This window comes from Cheilinus undulatus, linkage group 20 (assembly GCF_018320785.1).
Source record: "Cheilinus undulatus linkage group 20, ASM1832078v1, whole genome shotgun sequence".
NCBI classification, from domain to species: domain Eukaryota; kingdom Metazoa; phylum Chordata; class Actinopteri; order Labriformes; family Labridae; genus Cheilinus; species Cheilinus undulatus.
The window spans coordinates 1,989,070-2,005,982 of NC_054884.1; the positions used below are offsets into that span (position 1 = coordinate 1,989,070).

At 39.9% G+C, this 16,913-nt stretch overlaps 1 protein-coding gene across 1 annotated transcript in view; it reads left to right on the plus strand.

Moving 5' to 3' along the window:
* Window positions 1-16,913, plus strand: part of LOC121527842 (growth arrest-specific protein 7-like) — a 117,380-nt gene that overhangs the window by 80,837 nt on the left and 19,630 nt on the right. Inside the window, exons 6-8 of the mRNA XM_041814852.1 lie at window positions 7,118-7,204; window positions 16,158-16,273; window positions 16,461-16,535. Of these exons, the coding sequence (XP_041670786.1) occupies window positions 7,118-7,204; window positions 16,158-16,273; window positions 16,461-16,535 (278 nt within the window). The remainder of the gene's footprint in view (window positions 1-7,117; window positions 7,205-16,157; window positions 16,274-16,460; window positions 16,536-16,913) is intronic.

A 16,913-nucleotide genomic window follows, 5' to 3' on the forward strand; every position in this document is an offset into this window, starting at 1 on the left:
TTACGTGAATCGATACTCGGGAGTACCAATGGAATTCGGTCGGTATCTATAAAAGTACTAACCTTGCGAAGCAGATGGATATGCCAGTTTCCTTATTTTTCACTGGCATATCCATCTTGCAAAGCTCCTGTCTGAACCGTTTTGGCCTGGTTAGAAAGTGACAGGGCTAATCAGCGACAAGGGGTAGTACTTTCAGGCGCGGTGGAGTCGTGATGTAAACAAGCAGCAACAAGAGGTAGGTGCAATTATGGGAGATTAGCATGGATGCTGCTAAAGCACCAGTTTTATCAGAACTTGACAACATTTTTTTGTTAAAAGAAGAACAAAGAACAGCAGTGGGTTGTTTAGTTTTCAAAAAGTCGTGTACTGACATGTCTACAGTTGCCATGGTTCACGTTATTCCTCAGTAGCTGCGCACACACTCCTTGATAGCGGCTGTGTCACGTGTTTTGTTGCTCTGATTGGCCCGTAAAGATGTGACAGACAGACTGTCCATCCAATCACAGTCTGAGTTTTTTTCAAATCCTCTGCCTTTTCCCAAACGCTTAGTACTGAAGGTTTTCCAGATGGATGTGTGAAACAAATCCATCTGTGTCAGGTTATAGAAGTACAGAATTCGGTACCAATCCCTACTGCTGAGTGTCCTCAATGGTGTTGGATTTGGTAAAAGAGGCATTTTCTAAAATGAAATGAGTGAAGTAGTGCAAGCTGTGCACATTGGCCAGCGTTTGGTCTGACTTTTATAAAGTGATTTAAAATCACATGGCAGTAAAAATGTTTTTTGTTGGGAAATGTGGGGAAGTTTGAACAGTGTTAAAAACTTGATAATGCCCAATCCTTAACGGGGAAACATGAACAAACAGAGAGCGTATAGCTGGACCGAATGTTCCAGCAGCCATGTTTCTTTGGAGCAGTGATACTCGATGCCTGGCTCTGGAGCCACATGTGGTTTTTTGTGATGATTTTTGGCTCTTTTATGTCTTAATTTGTAGGGATGCACGAATTGGATTTTTGCCGATATCCAATATGCTGGTATTTTGAAACAAATTTTGGCTCATACAATATTTAATTGCATTTTTCCACTGTTAAAAACACCAATTCTATCATGGACTACAATTTTTTTTTAAATATTGGTAGTCTATTTTTGTACAAACTTACAAAACATTTGATTTTTATCAGAACTGAAGGATATATTGTTTTTTTGTTTTTTTTTTTCAAATACAGCCATACACTAATGACAGTCTTACAGTAATGCCTTTGGGTTACATGTGTATTACATGCTTACATGTATTTTTAACAGTACAAAGCAAAATAACCTGCTTACTCGGAGCTCCACAGTGCAAAGAAGAAATAGCTTATACATTTAGACTGATTCTCCTTATTACTCAGCCAGTCTGCAGGATGGCTCCCTGAGACACTCCTGACACAGGGCTTTAAATAACAACAACAACACAGATTCTTAAATGCAAAAAATCTAGCTATAGTTCAGAGCGGTATTATGATTCTAAATTTCTGAGACTCAAGATGAACAGAAATAAAACTTAAACTAAAGTAGTTCTCCTGATTCTGCCTAAACAGCACAAACTGACTAAGCAACCAAGTTTGCTGGGCATTTCACTGTAAACAGCTCTGTAACAACACAGTGACAAAACATCTCCAATGCTGGACACACCTTCGTGCACCTTAGAGTGTGCACGGGAGACTGCACACAGAAGTACGTCATTGCTTTTGCCATGTTTCACGCATTTCACGTAGGGCGACGTGCACGTTCTTTTTATCTCTATTTTGAATGTCCCAAACATGTTATCAAAAGCGGCTGCAACTGCGGCTGCTGAGTGAGCACTCCTGTGAGTATAGGACAGGCTTTTTAAGAGTGAAATCCTCATTTATCCACGGAGGCAGTGAGGCTAAACGTGCTAACAGGACGGACACTTGTCCATATATCCGTGGTGAAGCTGATATGTTTAGCTTTAACGAGGAGCTTCTCTATGTGACTGGAAACTTAGTTTTGCAGTTCAGGTAAGGCTATAAGCGCCACCACGCTGAAAGGCTGATTATCAAGAGCTATAAATTCAATGATTTTCCTGTTCAGCTCCTTACCTTTGGGTGGTCACTGCTGTATTTTTTAGCTTTGTTGAATGACTTAAGTAGAGGCTGCTGCAGAGTTTTCCCTGGCACGAAGCTCTTCATTCTTTATAGTCCTTGTAGTCATCAGGTTGGCGGTTTTTTAGATGCAAAATTAAACTGGTGGTGTTAAAGGCATGTTGTCAAGCTCCTCCACGCATCTGATGTACTTTACAAGCGATGCAAACAGCTGCTTTGCTGGCTTGTTCCCACTCCTCAGACCTCTCCCACACAGCTGACATGTTTATTGTTGTTGGCGCACGTCCGGCGTCATCGCGTGCGCTTAATTATGACGTCACATTATCGGCCATACACATCGGCTATGATACCGATAATAAACTTTTTAAGCTATTATCGGCCGATACCGATATACTACCGATACTATCGTGCATCCCTATTAATTTTAAATATTATTCCCCCAGAAAATCTTAAATAAAGGGAAACTTTGACCTCAGAAATTATCCATTGCAAGTCAAATTAATCAGTTTGTTTCCCACGCTTATACAGTTGGCTTTAATTGTCGACTTTTAAATTTGTCTGTATCTTCAATTGCCCTTATTTGCAATTTTTTGCCATTTTTAATCCATTTTTTGCTACTTTAAGCCCACGTTTGTCACTTCTTTTTGCCACTTTTTGCCCAGTTAGTGACAGTTTTATGCTGCTTTATACTATTTGTATTTTTCCCACTTTTTGCCACTTTTCACCCATTTAACCTGTCTTTAGCCATTAAATGCCACATTTCCCCCCAAATTTTTGCCACTCCTTGCTGCCTTTTGCCCATTTCATTCACTTTTCACTCACTTTTGGTCACGTTCTTACCACTTTTTGACCGTTTTTGCCACTTTTATCCTCTTAATTTTGTCACTTTTCACCCAGTACCTGCAATTTTATGCCAAGTTTGCCCCCTTTTTTGCTGCTTTTTGACAATTTTTCCCCTTTAACTTATTTTCATTGCCCCTTTTTCACATTTTTGCCACTTTTCACCACTTAGATTGTGGCTCTTGCAAAGGTATTTTTCAACAATTTGGCTCTTTGGTTGAGCAGGGTTGAGTAAGGCTGCTTTAGAGTGATGGGTGTCCATAGTAATGCACAGCTGAACTCATTTTAGTCCTCTCAGCAGAGGAATAAAGCAATCATTGACCTCCTAGAGCAGGTTTATACAGGGTTAAAGTCCTCCACTGGTGCTATATGATCTTTTAAACTTATACAGAGCAGACATATACTTTATGTCTGCTCTGTATTTGAATGTTTAAATTCATTTAATCAATATTTTGAAGTTGAGACCTAAGAAACAACAAGACATCCGATTACTTTATTACTGAAACCCTGGGAAGACCTGCAAACATTTAGGTTGTTTTCTAGAGGTTTTGAGAGATTAACACATTATGGTAGGAAAACCAGCTTTGGTATTCCTAAATAATAAGATAAGTCATTGATCATCTCCAGAAACCAACCAAGATGTACATGATATCAAAGCAAAACAGAGAAAATAAAGCACATGGCTGTACGTCCGCTTAAGGCCTACATACACCGTAGACAACAGTATTTTTCCCAGGCCACTAAAGCACGGCTCTGAGACCCACCAGGTGAAAACCAGTGATTTAGACCAGAGGGTTTTAACTCTGGTGAAAGAGTATAATATACCACCTAAAAAACATGTGGACAACCAGGACAACAAAAACAAAATGCCCGTCTGTTTACACCCTCAGCATATTTATTAGAGGAACACACTGCTAGTTTTGTTGTTGCTGCCACTCACACCTACATAAACACGTCTACACACCCCAAACACAACACACCCTCACCTACACACACACATCTACACACACACTGTCGCTGACGTCAGCCCCTCCAGCATCCACATGGGTTGTGTTGTCGGCTCGTTGCTTCCTGTCGTCTCTCAGTAAACAGTGAAGGTGCTGCTCACTCTCTGACTTTTATTTCCTGACTGTAAATGTAAAACAAGCTTGATCTCTGCTGCCATGGCAACCAGAGTGATGCAGCTATAAGCACGTGGTGACTGAAGGAAGCATGAGAGAGGTGAGCAGATTTAGCTGATAGCGTCTGCTTCAAGTGACAGCACAACATATTAGTGGGGGTTGGGTTTCAGCCTGATGCTACAGTCCAAAAAACATTTTATTATCATTAATCTACACTCAGTACACCATCATGACTTAGTGAAAACAGAATCTTTCAATTTCTTGAAAATAAAACCTGAAATATCACATTAACATAAGTGTTCAGGCCCTTTTCTCAGTACTTAGTTGAAGCTCCTTTGGCACCTGGATTGGGGATTTTCCATTCTTCTTTGTAAATCCTCTCAAGCCCAGTCAGGTTGGATGAGGACTGTCGATGGACAGCCATGTTGGACAGGGTTCACATCAGGGCTCTGGCTAGGCCACTCCAGAACATTCACAGAGTCATTGCCATGTTGGAAGGCTGACGTTCAGCCTAGTCTGAGATCCTGAGTGCCCCGCTCAGCCCCAGTCCCTGCTGCTAAAAACATCCCAAGAGCACGATGCTGCCACCACCATGCTTCACTGTTGGGATGGTATTTGCCAGGTGATGAGCAGTGCCTGGTTTCCTTTAGATAAAATGTTTTGAATTGAGGCCAAACAGTTCAGTCTGTTCAGTCTCAGAGTCCTTCAGGTGTTTTTTGCAAACTCAGAGTGGGTTTTCAGGTGTTTTTCACTCAGGAGAGTCTTCATCTCCACTCTGCCATAAAGCCCAGATCAGTGGAGAGCTGTCCTTCTTGAACTGTGTCCCATCTCCACTCAGGATCTGTGGAGCTCAGTCAGAGTGACCATCAGGTTCTTGGTCTCCTCTCTCACTAAGGCCCTTCACCTCTGATTGCTCAGTTTGGCGGGCGACCAGCTCTAGAAGAGTCCTGGTTGGTCCAAACTTCTTCCATGTGAGAATCCTGGAGGCCGCTGTGCTCTTGGGAACCTTCACAGCAGCAGAAATATTTCTGCAGTCTTCCCCAGATCTGTGCCTGTCAACAATCCTGTCTCTGAGCTCTGCAGCTCCTTTGACCTCATGGCTTGGTTTCTGTCCAAGCATCGTCAGCTGTGAGGCCTTCTATAGGGAGGTGTGAGCCTTTCTAAACTATGTAACTTCTTGAAAGGCATGGATTACCTTATGTGGTTTATCTGCACTGGTTTTATTACAGCTGAGCATTTTATAACTGTTTTGCTATCTGGACAATGCTCTGCTCTGCTGGCATGTTCCTACCAAAGACATACTGACTGACACATGTACTTGGTCTCACCATTGTAAATGTATGTAGTGCTAAAAACTGCCTAGATCACACAGACTCGTCTCAAAAGCATAAACCAGGCTCCAGACATTGGTGAGAGCTGAATGAAACAGCAGGCTGCAAGTCTGACACCAAATAAACAACGGGCTAAGATGGCATTAAAGAGATTTCTAAAACTGAAGGAATTATTACACATCTGAAAAAAAAAAAAATGTAGAAGTTCTGTCTTCAGGATGAAGAATAAGAAACAGAGAGCTACAGAACAAACAGAAGGAGCTTTATCTTCTCTTATGTTCATTCATTAACATCAGGAGGTCAAATCCTGCAGAGATGACGGACTGTTTCTCTCTAAAACCTGCAGAGAGAGAGAAAGCTCTGTCTGGGTCCAAACCTTTCAGAGTAAGTCCACCAGTATGGCTCTGATGAGCTGATATAAAAACATTGAAAAGGACAAAAACTACCTCTCACTGAACCGTATCCTGGATTATGAAACTCATCATTTGTTTGAGGAAGTGGATTCTGCTGAGGCCTAAAGACTGACAGCTAACAGAGCTTTAAATGTACCCACAATCCCTCTGGAGAGGACGAGGGTGGTCCAACAGAAACAGACACAGCTTCTAGCATGTTCTCTCCTGACCTCAGATGACCTAGACTGGTTACTCTCAACACAAGGCTCTGCAAAACTTTGGGGTTCAAAACCTGACTTCTGCTTTTAACAAATCTGCATCATGATGGTTTTATTTCTAAAAGCTTTAACAATGTGCAGGATTAGCTGATTGAATGATTAAAGTCAGAACTGTCAGTATCAATAAAGGCCTAAGATCCAGGCCAAATCTCTGTCTAACTGTACTGCAATCATCCACCTCTAGTAGGCGCCGTGGCTTCTGTTGATGGCCTTGGCATGCCACCATATCGCTCTGCTCATCAAGGCTCAGTCCCGTTTTAAACTTTTACTGTACCTCTTAATTTAAAGTGGATTCATGCTCTCTTCACTGCAAACCAGACACTGTTCAAGACTCTAAGGATCTAGTGCTTAGAATTAAAGGTGGAAACTGGGGTCAGGCTGAGGACAGTGAGCAGATAGCAACTAGTGGAAGCTTACTGTCCACTTACAGTATTCCCACTTTTTCCTCACTTGCATGGAGGATTTCTCTTGTTCTGTTAGCATGCAACTTTTTGAAGTCTCCTTACAGGTTTCATTGTTTTGTTGGTTAAATGTGATGTAGTCTTTGGGTTTGCACAGATATGTTAAAGCAGTACCTCTGCTGAAGTCACATCCAGGTACTTAAAGTCTTGCATTCACAGATGGGAGTCCTGCAGCATGCCGACTCAGCATCTCTGCAAGCAGCAGACTGTTAACTGCAGCAGGATGATAAACCTGGTGCATCTCTCACTGCTGTGAGCCAAAGTGGAAAAAAAACAGATCATTGCAATGAATCTCCACAAAATGAAGGGGAAAGTGAGAAATCAACACTGATTAGTTGATTTTAATTGCCATCTTCTTCCATTTGTTCTCTGAGCTGCAGAGTTGAGTTTCCAGAGCAGCTGGGTGCAGACTACCGTCAATATCAGAGTAGAAGAAGAGTGTGTGTGTGCATGTTTGTGTGTATATAAACAGTGTGTAGATATTTAAAGAGCTGCTGTACATCTGCAGCAGCATCAAAACAGCCTCATCTGTTATGATCCCTAAAACCGTCCCATTAATCTGCCTCTCGGTCTTCTTCTCTCTTTTCTCAGATAAACTGTGTGACGTTCCCTTCACTGGCCGTCGTTGAGCAGCAGCTACTGAAACCGGACGAGTGGAGCTACTGTGACTACTTCTGGGTAAACTCACTGAAACATTTAAGAGCCAATAAAATCAGTTTATGCTGCCCGGCAGCACCAGCTGGATTTACTTATCAGAGATTTTACCTAAACTGAAACCTAGACTGAACTAACTCTAAAAGTTACAGCAAGACGTCAGCTTCAGTCTGCCAATGCTCAGTGTGTTTACATGAATTTCTTCTGACTAAAACTGGACTTCTAAAAGCCCTGAAAACGTCCTAGTCAGACTGAAGTCATACTTCATCAAGTTTCTAAAAGTTAGACAGCCCTAACTAGGGATGTACCAGTGCATCAGGTTAGCATCTGTGGCGGCAGATAACTGAGGTATTGACAGAATCAGCAGTAATGTGGCATAAACCGTTACAAATAGCCAGTTTTTCTCTGTTTTTCCCCCTAATTTTAATTCTGATATTTAGCAGAGCTGATCTGTTTTCATGGTCAAACATTAGAGAAAAGTTGGCATTGGGCCCTACACAGATGCCTCAACGTAGCCCAGTGGTTCTCAACCTTGGGGTCGGGACCCCCTTTGGGGTCGCGAGACTCTGATAGGGGGTCTCCAGATTCCCTAAAAACACTAAGGGTATTTTTTAAATTACACTGTTGCCACTGTACACAAATTTAGCCAAATTTTAACCTGTTTTCATCATTGTTACCCACCAATTTTAACACTTTCTGCCAGTTAAAAACCTATTTTTGCCCATTTTCTTCCTGTTTTGCTACTTCTAAACCAATTATCCCCACTTAAGCCTAACATTGCCTTTGTTGACCCATTAATGCCACTTTTAACCCCATTTAAACACTTTTTACACCCAATTTTTCCTGTTTTAGCCACATTTAAGATAAGATGTTCCTTTATTAGTCCCACAAGTGGAAATTAAAGATCATTCCATTTCACCATCTAATATGCCCGTTTTTGCCAGTTTAACTAATTTCTGCTCATATCTGTGTATTTTTTTCTCAGTTAACACTTTTTTTGCCAGTTTATGTCAATTTTTCATCCCATTTCACCAAATTTCCACCCATTTTGCCCATTTGAATCCTTTTCAGCCACTTTAACTCCCATTTACCACTATTTTTGACAATTCTTGCCTTTTTTCTTTTTTTTCAATTTTAATCTCATTTTTTACCACTGTTAACCCATTCTACTTTTAAAATCCAATTTCACCTTCTTTTCCACCATTTTATTCCATTTTTAACCCATTTTTGCTATTTTAAACCCATTTAAATTATTTTTTTTAACAAAAAGGATTTACATTTATATGAAGACTATTTACTACACAAATGATTTTGTTTCTTTGATAAGAGGGGTTGATTTTCAGGTTAAATACAAAGTATGGATATCACAACTTAATTTTACAGTGGACCATGATTTTGCTGACCTCCATGGGCCCCCAGTTTGGCTGGACCCCAGAAAGCTCGCCCATTTATCCCCCCTTATGGATGGCCTTGTCTGCCCATGACTATTCTTGAGTGTGCATGACTGTACAGTGGGGGTCCCCGGTCTCTGGCACCTTAACTTTCGGGGTCGCGGGCTGAAAAGGCTGAGAACCACTGACGTAGCCAACATGCACCTTCTCTATGCATCAACACAGCAGTGGTCTAAAGTTCTGTGTTTGGTTGGCTGGATAGCAGCGGACGACTGGCAGTCTCTGAGAAATGTCTACAGACATACTGTGATATAATTCATCACATGTACTCACTGATGTCTGAAAATATCCTCATCCATGCTTGGCCAAACTAGTGCAAAAAAGTTCCTCTGAAAAAAACAACCCTGGTATCAGTCAAAGTCAGTCCACTCTTGCATGTGCAAAACTCAGTCAGACCTACAGGCCTTGTGAGACTGCTCAACAGTCTCTGCTCTAGTCTTTGTAACATAAAGGCTAAGGATGGCAGAATTCACATTATGTCTGCGTTTTGATATCACCACAAACCAGAGCAATGAATTACAAATAACAAAAGTAAACTATAAAGCATGCTGTTCCAAACTTAGGGATGCCAAGACTTTAAGTTGATCCCTGAAAACTTTCTTTAGCACCAAGGCCATCAAACAACCATAACATGAGACTTAGATACCTCCATAATAGGGCTGGGCAATTAATCACAAATTAGATTAAATTGCAGTATGACGTGCTGCCATTTACAGAAGTTGCAGTACTTCTTAAACTTGAAATATGTCAAATTAGCGATTTAATACATTCATTTTTTGCAGCAGCTTTACAAGCTTCACCTCCTCCATCCAGCCGCCTCAATTATAGCTTAAAGCTTGTTGCATCCTCATATTCAGATTCATGCTACTATGAATGAAATAATTTCATTTTTTCAATACACATTGTCATTTATGTGTCTATTCATATGGGGGTTTCTAGTTATGCCCTCTCCGGAAAGTCAAAGCAGCTGCTTGATTAACCCAGGGAGCATCTTTAGAGCAGAGCCTTCTCTGCCGAGTAAAACTAGAACATCTGTTTTGCAATGAGTGTATGAGTGTTCTTGACTGAATGTATGTTATAATATGAATTGATTTATTACTTGAATTTGTTGTGTAAGTTGAGTAATCTAACAATAATTGTATATTAAAACAACTGCATTATTATAGTATAGTATAGTTGTGTAGTTCTGCTTGTGCAGCATAAGTAACGAATCCAACTGCATTAAAATGAAACATTGCAAGCATCAGATCAAATAAATTAGGTCCAAGTAATGCAAAATAAAGCTTTTGTTCTGGCTGTGTAACATGAAGAAGTTAAGTTGCCTTGCTGCATCCCATACCTGAGTTTATGTGGAGCCTGTCCACCTAAGCAGACTGTAACCCGGCGCCTGAGTACAGTCGTTTCTCTTTGTTCTTATAATAATTAGTCAGAAAAAGGGGCATTGGATATGCAAAGGTTTAATGCACACACAACAAACTAATAAAATAATAACACTCTATACACCATGTGCATTGTGGTTAAGACTGCAGCAGCAGTGTCCAAAGGACTTGATTTTGTTTTGTTTCCTCTCCTCTAGATCTTTGTTTATGTTGTACTTACCTTCAGATGAATGTCATTTTTCACAGAAGCGTCTGCTACAGTACCTGTAATGACATATTTCCAGCAGAAAACCCAAGAGCCCACGCCCCTATGTGAAACCATCCTATCTGACTTTATCTAGACTGCAGATTTGATCCTGCAGGGATACCTGGTCCATAGTTCAGTTTCATGGTTAGCACTTCAAAACATCTCCAAACACAGCAGTGTGTACTCCTGACCCCTCAGTGTTGAATACACACACAGAGAAAAACACACATAATTTATAGTCTTAATAAGAGGAGGTAATAATCCAGAGAAGCAGTGCTCATAAAGATGTTTATCACCGCTCTGATATATAAAAATATACGACACGTCTATAAAACGGTAAACTGCATACATGCTGCTAAACCTCTGCAAACAGAACAGGAAAAACTGAACAACAGCTCAGAATGCCGGGGTTATTCAGAGGAATATTTGAATAAAAGTGACCACAGACAGACAACAATCCTTGAAAAAAGGAGTTTGTTCCTCTGCGTGTGTCCATGGTTCGTTCACTAAAGGGAAATCACGGCGATGCGGTGTGCTCAGAAACAACAGCCAACCCTTTTCATCTTGAACATGACTCCGTATTTATCTCGTGGCGGCTGAGCTACACGCTGAGAATCAGCATCAGCTTTAATCAAATCCAACAGATAACGGCGACATGGGAGCCGCTGGACGCCGCTGCTCTGTTTGGACATCTGACACCCCGCTGTCTAATCTCTACCAGGTTTGTGCGTGTGTGTTTGTGCATGTGTGTCAGACTAACACACCGAGCAACAACACAGTGGAAAACAAAAACGATGGATACACGTGAAGATTTTCAAATCTTCACTAATTTTTAAAACAGAAAATTTCACTATGGAGATTCCACGAGATCTCTAAACATGACTTCAGAAATAAACATGGAGGATGTTTGATAGCCTAGCTCTGCTGCATGATGTGTTTTTTTTTTGCAGCAACAAAAAACAAAACAAAAAGTGAGTTCAAGAATATTGCAGAAATCCTGGCGGAGATGAAGTTGTACATTTGGTTGGTGGTGCCTCTTGATCTGCTTGCTCCCATTGGCCATTGTGGGTGTTGTAAAAATCCTGATCTTGGTGTAGAAATTGTGACGGAAGCCAGATAAAGTTCCTGCATGTCGGCATTCCGGTGGTTGAGAAAAATGGATATATAAGGCGTTTTCTTCAAAATGATCATTTTTCGTTTTTTCTCATTTTATGCAAGTCCGACATTTAAACTACTCATTCGATGAAAAAAGTAACACAAATGTGATTTTTAAAAGCGTTAATTTTGTGTTTTAAAATGCCCTGATTTCAGAGTTCCTGCAGGGAGATTGAGGGGAGGGGAAAGCGAAACTGCTGTGTGATAACTGGCCACTCAGCCTGCCATTGTTCCCAGTTTGGCCCATTGAGATGGACAATAACAAACACCGCATGGCTCAAACGCCACCCCTCCCCCGGCACATAAACGCAGTTGTTTCTAGTTATCACCTTTTATTAACAAGCTTCAAGATGCACCCTGCAGCGAAGAAAAGTAGAAGAGACGATGAAGAAGCGGCAAAAATTATCAACAGACTTGGGATGACTTCAGGATCACTCCACAGTGAAAGTTTGATGAAGGCGGATTTCCTATGGGAATATTTTGATGAGCGTCACCAGTCCGATTCAGAAGCTTGGTTTGGGTGGACTTTACGTAAATGTGGCTCTGTTGGTCACGCCCATTACCTGGCCTGCCTGAAGGTATGAAAGTCCTGAAACTTTGAGCCTGGTTTTCTCAGAGCAAACAGAAACTAGAAGTTAACATTCAAATGAGCATATCCTTGTAAAATATGCTCAGATTAAGGCGTGTGATACACCATTTGAAAGCTTGGAATCTACACTTTCATAACGTGTAAAAATCTCAAAAATGACCTCGGATGACTTGCAGGAGTTTTTACCAGCTTTGGTCACAAATGTCCGAGATCAGTGATAATCAACTGAAGGCCCGGGGCCACATCAGGCCGCCCACATCTTCCCATCCTGTCCCCAGAACATTATCAAATTCAAATATCAGGTTTCAGGTTTCTTTTCTTTTTTTATATCCCTACAGCTATTAAAGCAAAACAGTTTAGACTGAAACAATTTAATCTACAATGATTTTTTCAGAAACCCACCTGTCAGCCTTTATTAGCAAATGTAATGCATGTTAAACATGTCTTTATCAGTCCATCCTTTATTGATAAAAACTAGTTTTCTGTGAACAGACGTTTTTAACCCACTCAACTAAAATATCTCAATCGCCCCCTTGTGGCTGGCTGTGATATAGAGACTGACCTCATCGTTAGAGACCTGACAAATGACATGCATTCACAAAAATATGTGAACTAAACCATTTTTAATATTTGTAAGTGTTCGGCCCCTCAGAGTGCCTGATTGAGAAAAGCTGGCCCTGGTACAAATGTAGCTGATGACACCTGCACTAGATTTTATCTTATGACCAAAAATGACATATTTATCAGACATACTGATGCTAGTTATTCACGCAGTGTTCACATTCAGTGCTGATAAATCCCACTTATCTCTGATGGGCAGGTTTCTGCACACCAAGGTTAAAAGTTTGGGGTTTTCATTAGTTTTTATTTTTTTGTATTTTCCTTCTGTTTTTCATTTCAGTTTAGTTTTCATGAGTTTTTCCTGCTGGGTTGTTAGTTTAGTTTTTATTTTGCAAAAATGCTTTTCATTTCAGTTTTTGTTCCTTTAAGTTTATTCTTTTAGCGGTGAGACCCAAAAGAGTTCATCACTTTTCATTTAATTTATTCAAATTTGATGCTTCTATTAAGGCTGTTAACATTAACAGTTAACGCTTGGATTTATCTTGAAACGTTAACACTTTAAAAAAATGATAACTCAATTTAACCACTGACTAAGTTTGACCACAACATGCTCCCGTAGTCCTCCAGCGTGGATGTTTACGTGCCTGCGGGTGAAGAGGTGAGAGGGTCAGACACAGCAGCAGTGATGAGTGAGGAGACAGACCCAGGTCTGCTTAATGGTCAAGAGCTGGAGAATGTTAGTTAAGATAAAACCAAAGCTGTGGGTACATGCTGCAGTGATGAACTGTCTTTACACTGAAGCACAACGAAGTCTGAAGTTCCACCTTCAGGTAGAGCACATCTTTGCTAATGTTAGCAAAGACGCTAACAACAACACGGGATCAAGCCGTGGTCGTGCCGCTCTGTTCAGCTGCTTCAGGACAGTTTTCTTCTTCAGCTGCTCAGATAAATGCTGAAAGTGCTCCAAAACTTTGAGACAGTCCTGTTTGTTAACAACGTTAATCCAGTGTAGAAATCCGCAGTGGAATCGGAAAAACTGAAGTTAATTAGCGAACTTTAAAGCTGAAGACGGAAATATGATGCGTTCAGGGAACCTCTGTAAATTAGACGACTGTATTCTATATGTTATGATGTGTTCAAATGCCACATAAAAATGTGAAAATTTAGTTTTTGATGAGAAACAGTGTGAATATGTGTTTATATTGGAGGGATAGACTGAATGATAGCTTTTTAGCTCGAGCACTACTCAACCAAGACAACTTTAGTTTAAATATTTGACCTTATTTTATCCATAGGAAGTATGGATGGTGGTATCGATAAGTACATAGAATTAAAAGAATAAAAATAAAACACCTCACAATAACAACCTTTAAAAATATAAATCTGAAAACACTAAAATCTAAAAACATCAAAATAAACTTAAAACTATTTTGACAAATGCTGTGATTAATAATGATCAATCACAGCGTAGTGAATAAAAATAATTGAATAATTGTTGTATTATTGTAACAGCACTAGTTTTTGTACAACTTGAGACCAGAAATGACCGTTTTGTAAAGTCTTCTCCAATCAAATCAGGGCATTTCACTCTCTCCAGGACTGAGCATACATGTCAGTCCGTATGCTGCTGCCAACGACTAAAACTAAAGAGATTTTGTCTTTAATTTCATTTTATTTTAGTTTTCTAAGAGCAGAATTACGTTTCAGTTAGTTTTTGGGTTTTTTATTTGTTTGAAAGCTGAGTTTTTGTTTAGGTTCAGGTAACTAAAATGATTTTTACATTCTAGTTTTATTTATTTAGTTTTAGTTAACTGTAATAACCTTGCTGCACACAGAGACATTTACATTCAGAAACACCTCCAATACACCAAACATGGTAACTACATGTACATGTACCTTTAAAAACCACATGATCATGTTTACCTCCTGGACCAATGATGGAGAGAAAAGGAAAGGGAGCATCATAGAAATCTGACAATAATATAGTAAAAAAAGTGTTAAAACTCCTAACTTGAGCCTTCCACACACTAAAAGAGCTAACTCTAACCTGATTTTTTTAACGTTAGAGACCCCACACATGGTGGCTGATAGTCACAGAGTCTCCAATCTCAAAACTCAACTCTAGAGTTAGTGAGCTGACTGTGGCTAGCTGTTAGCTAAATGCTAAACTGCCATACTACTCTGCTATATCTGCTGTGGTTTCAGTCCAGCTCCTCCCCTTACCTGTTGGACAGTGGTTTGCTTTAGCAGGGGTGTCAAACTCAAGGCCCGGGGGCCAAATCCGACCCGTGGTACAGTTATACCCGGCCTACCAGTGTGAGGTCTGCAGATTTCCTCCAGTATAAAAGTGTAAACTTAACCATTATGATTTAAAATATGTTTATTGAGTCATAAAAATTAGAAAAAAGCAAACAGTAACAAAAATTCGACAAAAAGTCAGAATTGTAGGAAAGAAATTTGTGTTTTCTCTATATTTTCAATTTTACATCTTATAGTGATGTCTAAAAGTTGTTTTGACTTTTCATTTCATATTTAAACCTTCACAACTCATGACTTTGGCTTTTATCTAATATTTGTACCTTTTAGATTCATAATTTTACATTTTAAATCCTATTTTGACCTTTTCAAGTTATGATTTGGACTTTTATCTGATGTTTTGACCCTTTTCAGCTTCTAACTTTGACTTTTATCATTTTTTTCCCTTTAAAACCCATGATTTTAATTTCAGTTAATATTTTGACTTTCAAAACTCATTTATACAACATCTATCTCATATTTTGACATTTTAAACTTGTGATTTTGATGTTTATCTCATATTTTGGTTGTTAAAAAATTATGATTTTGAATTTTATCTCAGTTTTGACTTTTTAGATTTATGGTTCCAGTGTCCTTTCACATATTTTGTCTTTTAAAAACATAATTTTGACTTTAAATGTCATGTTTTTACCTTTTAAACTTATTAGTTTGACTTTTTCAATTTATCATGTTTTTACCTTTTAATCAAAAAATCATTTATCATCAGGGCCAAGTTTTTAACCCACATAATTCATTTCTGGTGAAAATAAAGTTGACATTTTATGTTTAAATATTGGCCCTGTTATCTTTATTTATTTATTTAGATCCAAAACTGTTCAGCCCTCAGGTTCGACCGAAGTTCAGAATCTGCTGTGATTGGGTTTGACACCCCTGCTTTAGATGACACGTGTAAACACTTGTTTTGCTGCCATTAAGTGTTTCCTCTGTTTCCAGCTTTAGTTGAGCACAAAAGAAAAGATAACCACGCTGATTTTTGGCCTGATTCCCCACTCAGACCAAAGTCAGCAAAGACCTTATCATCTGATGGTCCTAAAGATTAACTTGACGGATAATTCTGTGGTTTGTTGAGGGACTTTTTCCCTAAAACAGTTTTAACTCAACAGCACTGCATTTGTAGCTAAATTACCAACACAGTCCTGTCTGTGATTTAAAAACCAAGCTGAGACACTCAGATCAGTGGAATCTGATAGAACATGCTGTCTGTGCATGGAGCATGGTTTACCAAGCCTTCCAGTGTTTGATCGGCGTGCCTCTCTCACGTCGTTATTTTCTCTCTCAGGCCGATAAGAAGGATCCTCAGGGAAACGGCTCCATCAGCGGGTTTGAAGTGCTGCTGCAGAAACAGCTGAAGGGGAAACAGATGCAGAAGGAGATGGCCGAGTTCATTCGAGAAAGGTATCACTTGTCCTCCTCTCTTTGTTTATATCCCCAGGTTGCCTCGGTTACCACACAGTCATCATTTAACAAGCAGTTTCCCCTCTTTTTCAAAGAACTTCAGCGTGTTGCTTAACCCAGGAAATGATCATGGAAACGGTGAGTTTGTGTAAATGTGTGGTAATCAAAGCGTGTCCTTCCCTCTCAGGATAAAGATAGAAGAAGAATACGCCAAGAACCTCTCCAAGCTCTCACAGATCCCCCTCGCCAGCCAGGAGGAAGGGTGAGTGAGTTCTTCATCCCCAGCGGTTGTCATGAAAAACAGCACGTCATTGTGTTTTTAATCCAAATATCTGAGCTGCTGTCACAGTCAGCAGTCGGGACATTTGATGAGAGAACTATACAACCAATCTGAATTTGTACCCGGTGTTATAGCATGAGACTTCCAGTTGGAAACAGTCTTAGGTCTTTAGTGAACGGCACCTTTTTGCAGCGTTTGCAGCGATAACCTCCCAGAGCAACAGTACCAGACCATGCAAGACTGCAGCAGTAAAACGTCAGAGAAATCATTTGTACTCTAAAATCAATAGTTAAGCTGATGTGTGCTCTGAGGGATTTGTCCTGTATAAATATGGAGTAAGTGGACTAATTAGTGGGTCAG